The 7,443-nt window shown below is 40.0% G+C and overlaps 1 protein-coding gene across 5 annotated transcripts in view; it reads left to right on the top strand.

Annotated features, from left to right (window-relative positions):
• Positions 1 to 7,443, top strand: part of inpp5kb (inositol polyphosphate-5-phosphatase Kb) — a 60,556-nt gene that overhangs the window by 8,539 nt on the left and 44,574 nt on the right. Inside the window, exon 1 of one of the 5 annotated variants that reach the window (XM_061890411.1) lies at positions 6,836 to 7,266. The exons of 3 other annotated variants lie outside the window; for them this stretch is intronic. In XM_061890411.1, the coding sequence (XP_061746395.1) occupies positions 7,043 to 7,266 (224 nt within the window). In that variant the 5' untranslated portion in view covers positions 6,836 to 7,042. Of the gene's footprint in view, positions 1 to 6,835; positions 7,267 to 7,443 lie in introns of those variants that run through there. One more of the 5 variants, XM_061890413.1, reaches the window with a different exon arrangement.

Here is a 7,443-nt window from a genome sequence, read left to right as displayed (position 1 = left end):
TCTTGTTGTCGTATTTTACGGTTCATAATGGGAGTTATGTCTGGACTGCAGGCGGGCCAGGAAAATACCTGCACTCTTCTACTACGAAGCCACGCTGTTGTAACACATGCTTGCATTGTCTTGCTGAAATAAGCAGGGGCGTCCATGATAACGTTGCTTGGATGACAACATATGTTGCTCCAAAACCTGTATGCACCTTTCAGCATTAATGGTGCCTTCACTGATGTGTACGTCACCCATGCTTTGAACACTAATACACCCCATACCAGCACAGATACTGCTCTTGAACTTTGCGCCTATAATATTCCGTATGGTTCTTTTCCTCTTTGGTCGGAGGACACCACGTCCACAGTTTTCCAAAAACAATTTGAAATGTGGACTCATCAGACCACAGAACGCTTTTCACTTTGCATCAGTCTATCTTAGATGAGCTCGGGCCCAGCGAAGCCGGCGGCGTTTCTGGGTGTTGTTGACAAACGCTTTGGCTTTGCATAGTAGAGATATTAATTTACACTTACAGATATAGCAACCAACTGTAGTTACTGACAGTGGTTTTTGAAGTGTTCTGAGCCATGTGTGATATCCTTTACACACTGATGTCTCTTTTTGATGCAGTACCGCCTGAGGGATCGAAGTTCCGTAATATCATCGCTTTCTCCAGATTCTCTGAACCTTTTGATGATATTACGGACCTTAGTTGGTGAAATCCCTATATTCCGTGCAATAGCTCGTTGAGAAATATTGTGCTTAAACTGTTCGACAATTTTCTCGCACATTTGTTCACAAAGTGGCGACCCTCGCCCCATCCTTGTTTGTGAATGACTGAGCATTTCTTGGACGCTGCTTTTATAGCCAATCATGGCACCCACCCGTTCCCAATTAGCCTGTTCACCTGTATGCAATTCCAAATAAGTGTTTGATGAGCATTCCTCAACTCTCTCCGTCTTTTTGCCACTCGTGCCATCTTTTTTGAAACATGTTGCAGGCATCAAATCCCAGTGAGCTAATAGTTGCAAAAAATAACAACGTTTTCCAGTTCCAGTATCTTGTCTTTGCAGTCAATTCAATTGAATATAACAGTGGTTCTTAACCTTGTTGGAGGTACCGAACCCAATTAGTTTCAGATGCGCATTCACCGAACCCTTCTTAGTGAAAAATAAAAAATAAACATTTTTTTATTCAAGACAAAGTTATGTGTTTTTGGTAACACTTTAGTATGAAGAACATACTCTAAGTAACAAAGACTTAATTTAGAGGTTTTTGGACACTAGGGGAACATACTTTAAGTAACAAAGACTTAATTTAGAGGTTTTTGGACACTAGGGGAACATACTCTAAGTAACAAAGACTTAATTTAGAGGTTTTTGGACACTAGGGGAACATACTTTAAGTAACAAAGACTTAATTTAGAGGTTTTTGGACACTAGGGGAACATACTCTAAGTAACAAAGACTTAATTTAGAGGTTTTTGGACACTAGGGGAACATACTCTAAGTAACAAAGACTTAATTTAGAGGTTTTTGGACACTAGGGGAACATACTCTAAGTAACAAAGACTTAATTTAGAGGTTTTTGGACACTAGGGGAACATACTCTAAGTAACAAAGACTTAATTTAGAGGTTTTTGGACACTAGGGGAACATACTCTAAGTAACAAAGACTTAATTTAGAGGTTTTTGGACACTAGGGGAACATACTTTAAGTAACAAAGACTTAATTTAGAGGTTTTTGGACACTAGGGGAACATACTCTAAGTAACAAAGACTTAATTTAGAGGTTTTTGGACACTAGGGGAACATACTTTAAGTAACAAAGACTTAATTTAGAGGTTTTTGGACACTAGGGGAACATACTCTAAGTAACAAAGACTTAATTTAGAGGTTTTTGGACACTAGGGGAACATACTTTAAGTAACAAAGACTTAATTTAGAGGTTTTTGGACACTAGGGGAACATACTTTAAGTAACAAAGACTTAATTTAGAGGTTTTTGGACACTAGGGGAACATACTCTAAGTAACAAAGACTTAATTTAGAGGTTTTTGGACACTAGGGGAACATACTTTAAGTAACAAAGACTTAATTTAGAGGTTTTTGGACACTAGGGGAACATACTTTAAGTAACAAAGACTTAATTTAGAGGTTTTTGGACACTAGGGGAACATACTTTAAGTAACAAAGACTTAATTTAGAGGTTTTTGGACACTAGGGGAACATACTTTAAGTAACAAAGACTTAATTTAGAGGTTTTTGGACACTAGGGGAACATACTTTAAGTAACAAAGACTTAATTTAGAGGTTTTTGGACACTAGGGGAACATACTTTAAGTAACAAAGACTTAATTTAGAGGTTTTTGGACACTAGGGGAACATACTTTAAGTAACAAAGACTTAATTTAGAGGTTTTTGGACACTAGGGGAACATACTCTAAGTAACAAAGACTTAATTTAGAGGTTTTTGGACACTAGGGGAACATACTTTAAGTAACAAAGACTTAATTTAGAGGTTTTTGGACACTAGGGGAACATACTTTAAGTAACAAAGACTTAATTTAGAGGTTTTTGGACACTAGGGGAACATACTTTAAGTAACAAAGACTTAATTTAGAGGTTTTTGGACACTAGGGGAACATACTCTAAGTAACAAAGACTTAATTTAGAGGTTTTTGGACACTAGGGGAACATACTTTAAGTAACAAAGACTTAATTTAGAGGTTTTTGGACACTAGGGGAACATACTCTAAGTAACAAAGACTTAATTTAGAGGTTTTTGGACACTAGGGGAACATACTTTAAGTAACAAAGACTTAATTTAGAGGTTTTTGGACACTAGGGGAACATACTTTAAGTAACAAAGACTTAATTTAGAGGTTTTTGGACACTAGGGGAACATACTCTAAGTAACAAAGACTTAATTTAGAGGTTTTTGGACACTAGGGGAACATACTTTAAGTAACAAAGACTTAATTTAGAGGTTTTTGGACACTAGGGGAACATACTTTAAGTAACAAAGACTTAATTTAGAGGTTTTTGGACACTAGGGGAACATACTTTAAGTAACAAAGACTTAATTTAGAGGTTTTTGGACACTAGGGGAACATACTCTAAGTAACAAAGACTTAATTTAGAGGTTTTTGGACACTAGGGGAACATACTTTAAGTAACAAAGACTTAATTTAGAGGTTTTTGGACACTAGGGGAACATACTTTAAGTAACAAAGACTTAATTTAGAGGTTTTTGGACACTAGGGGAACATACTCTAAGTAACAAAGACTTAATTTAGAGGTTTTTGGACACTAGGGGAACATACTTTAAGTAACAAAGACTTAATTTAGAGGTTTTTGGACACTAGGGGAACATACTTTAAGTAACAAAGACTTAATTTAGAGGTTTTTGGACACTAGGGGAACATACTTTAAGTAACAAAGACTTAATTTAGAGGTTTTTGGACACTAGGGGAACATACTCTAAGTAACAAAGACTTAATTTGGAGTTATTTGGTTAGGGTTAAAGGGTTAGGGTTATAATGAGTCCATGCCGAATAAGGCATTAATAAGTACATAATAATGAGTCAATATGTTACTAATTTGCATGTTAATAAGCAACAATAATTAAAGGTGAATATGTTCCCCATACTCAAGTGAAGTGAAGTGAATTACATTTATATAGCGCTTTTTCTCTAGTGACTCAAAGCGCTTTACATAGTGAAACCCAATATCTATTTTTTTACATTTAAACCAGTGTGGGTGGCACTGGGAGCAGGTGGGTAAAGTGTCTTGCCCAAGGACACAACAGCAGTGACTAGGATGGCGGAAACGGGGATCGAACCTGCAACCGTCAAGTTGCTGGCACGGCCGCTCTACCAACCGAGCTATACCGGCCATAAGTGTTACCATGTTTTATTACCGGTGCACAAAATGAACCGTGCATGAACATCACCTTGTTCGAAGAGCAAAACCGACAACAACTCACAAACTCACAACAAATTACACACCTGCAAAAAAGTGTGACTTCTGCTGTTGCCGTAACCGTAATAAGCCAATAGGGAGAAATTTTTATTGAGATGATGAGTCGGGTGTGTTTTGACCTCCTCGGAACGCCTGAGGCCGACTCACCGAACCACTAGGGTTCGATCGAACCCAGGTTAAAGGGGAACATTATCACAATTTCAAGGGTTAAAACCAATAAAAATCACTTCCCAGTGGCTTATTTTACTTTTTGAAGTTTTTTTCAAAATTTTACCCGTCCCGGAATATCCCTAAAAAAAGCTTTAAAGTGCCTTATTTTCGTTCTCGAAGCCACTGTTCATTTTCCTGTGACGTCATACAGTGCTGCCAACACAAACAAACAATGGCGGATAGCACAGCAAGATATAGTGACATTAGCTCGGAATTCAGACTCAGATTTCGGGGGCTTAAGCGATTCAACAGATTACGCATGTATTGAAACGGATAGTTGGAGTATGGAGGCAGATAGCGAAAAGGAAATTGAAGAAGAAACTGAAGCTATTGAGCGAATTGCTATTGACGCTATTCGGCCATGTCTGCATTAGCATCGCCGGTAAAATGTGCGGACCAAACGATCAGGACTTTCGCATTGACACTGGAGCAACTTAAATCCGTCAATTGGTAAGTTTTTGTTTGGCATTAAATGTGGGTGGAAGGAAACACTGGATGTAAATATATTTTCAAATGTACATACAGCTAGCCTAAATAGCATGTTAGCATCGATTAGCTGGCAGTCATGCCGCGTTCAAATATGTCTGATTAGCACATAAGTCAACAACATCAACAAAACTCACCTTTGGGATTTCGTTGACTTTATCGTTGGAAATGCATCTGCTTTGAGTGTCGCAGGATATCCACACATTCTTGCCATCTCTGTCGTAGCAATGCCGGTAAAAACCAAACGAGGGACTTTCGCATCTTGTGACACTGGAGCAACTTAAATCCGTCGATTGGTATGTGTTTGTTCGGCATTAAATGTGGATGGAGGGAAAGGCTGGATGCAAATATAGCTACAAATGAGGCATAATGCTGCAATATGCACATATAGCTAGCCTAAATAGCATGTTAGCATCGATTGGCATGCCGTGCTATTCGATGCACATTCTACGTAAATCAACTTGAATCCATCCCTGATCGTGTTGTTACACCCTCCGACAACACACAAACGAGGCATGTTGTCTCCAAAGTACCGGAAAACAGTCGAAATAGTGGAAAACAACAGAGCTGATTTGACTCGATGCGTGTGATGTGGTAGGGAAAAATGGCGTTGACTACCTAGGTGACGTCACGTTCTGACGTTGTCGCTCAGAGAGCGATAAACAGAAAGGCGTTTAAAGGCCTACTCAAATGAGATTTTCTTATTTAAACGGGGACAGCAGGTCCATTCTATGTGTCATACTTGATCATTTTGCGATATTGCCATATTTTTGCTGAAAGGATTTAGTAGAGAAAATCGACGATAAAGTTCGCCACTTTTGGTGCTAACAGAAAAGCCTTGCCTTTACCGGAAGTCGCAGACGATGACGTCACAAGTGTAGGGGCTCCTCACATATTCACATTGATTCTAATGGGAGCCTCCAACAAAAACAGTTATTCGGACCGAGAAAAGAACAATTTCCCCATTAATTTGAGTGATGATGAAAGATTCGTGTTTGAGGATATTGATAGCAACGGACTAGAAAAAAAAAATTACATTAAAAAAATAAAAATGAGTTAAAAAATAAAAACGTGATAGCATTGGGACGTATTCCGATGTTTTTAGACACATTTACTAGGATAATTCTAGGAAATCCCTTATCTTTCTATTGTGTTGCTAGTGTTTTAGTGAGTTTAATAGTACCTGATAGTCGGAGGGGTTTGTCCACGGGTGTCTTGACACCATGTCTCACGGGTGTCGACGGCAGCTGTACGGACGACACAAGTTCAGCTGATATCCGGGAAGTGGCGACTTTTTAACCACAATTTTCTCACCGAAAACTGCTGGTTGACATGTAGTCGGGATCCATGTTTGCTTGACTGCGCTCTGATCCATAGTAAAGTTTCAGCTCCGGGAATTTTAAACAAGGAATCACCCTGTGTTTGTGTGGCTAAAGGCTAAAGCTTCCCAACTCCATCTTTCTACTGTGGCTTCTCCAGTATTAATTAAACAAATTGCAAAAGATTCAGCAACACAGATCTCCAAAATACTGTCTAATTATGCGGTTAAAGCAGACGACTTTTAGCTGTGTGTGTGCGCAGCGCTCATACTTCCTAAAAACGCGTGACGTCCTGCATACACGTCATCATTACACAATGTTTCCAAGACGAAACTCCCGGGAAATTTAAAATTGTAATTTAGTAAACTAAAAAAGCCGTATTGGCATGTGTTGCAATGTTAATATTTCATCATTGATATATAAACTATCAGACTGCGTGGTCGGTAGTAGTGGCTTTCAGTAGGTCTTTCATTCGCCAAAATTCACCCATTTAAAGTTCAGAAACCGTTTAAAAATATATATGGTCTTTTTTTCTGCAACATCAAGGTATATATTGACGCTTACATAGGTCTGCTGATAATGTTCCCCTTTAAGAACCACTGGATTAAAATCATTGTATTCTGTTTTTATTTACCATTTACACAACGTGCCAACTTCACAAGTTTTGGGGACTGTAATTATGAAGTACTAAGTACTTTGTGGTTGCAGCAAATGTTGGTATGCGTGATGACCTTTCGCCCACATGAGGAGAAAGTGGAGCGCGTCCAAAAGAAGCTAATGCCATTGTCCCCTCATTACGGGCCGGCCCGCGATTACGGGGGCTTGGGCTGGAATGCGGCCCTCCGTGTTAAACCTCTTAGAGCTTTGGAGGTTTTCTCCGGTGTCGCAACAACGCTCCTCCTCGCCGCCGGGACTCGGGCTTCGCATTCCTGACTTAGCCAAAAAGCAAATCTGCTTCGTTGCCACATGGGATCGGCGCTTTAATTAGTGGATGCCTCATGGACGCGAGGACACAGAAGACGAGGTAAAGAAAACTTTGTCAGAGAAGACGACTTCGTAGATGGACTTCCTGATGGGCGGCCCCCGTTTGCGCTCGGACAGTGCGAGCAGCGGTGCGTCCTCTCGGGGCTCCCGCTCCAAAATGCTGCTCCGCCAGCGCCTCACCCAGCTGCTGACCCGCATCGACGACATGAGCTCGGATGACGAGGCCAGCGAAGAAGTGTCCCGCACGCTGGATGAGGCTTTCCAGCTCTGTGGACGCTTCAGTCCCACCGACGCCTTCAGGTCATCATGCGCTGAGCGTAACTCCAGTAATTACCAGGAAAAAAACCCGTTTCATTCCTGGATTTAACTGGGAAATATGTTCTTTTTGGAATTACCAGGAAAAACATGTATTTTTTTTAGACCAAAAAAAAAACAGGTATTGCCTGCAATTGCCAGAATGGCAAGCTTACTACTGGA

The sequence above is a fragment of the Nerophis ophidion genome, linkage group LG28, assembly GCF_033978795.1.
Source record: "Nerophis ophidion isolate RoL-2023_Sa linkage group LG28, RoL_Noph_v1.0, whole genome shotgun sequence".
Taxonomy (NCBI): Eukaryota; Metazoa; Chordata; class Actinopteri; order Syngnathiformes; family Syngnathidae; genus Nerophis; species Nerophis ophidion.
This window is presented reverse-complemented; position numbering and strand designations above follow the sequence as displayed.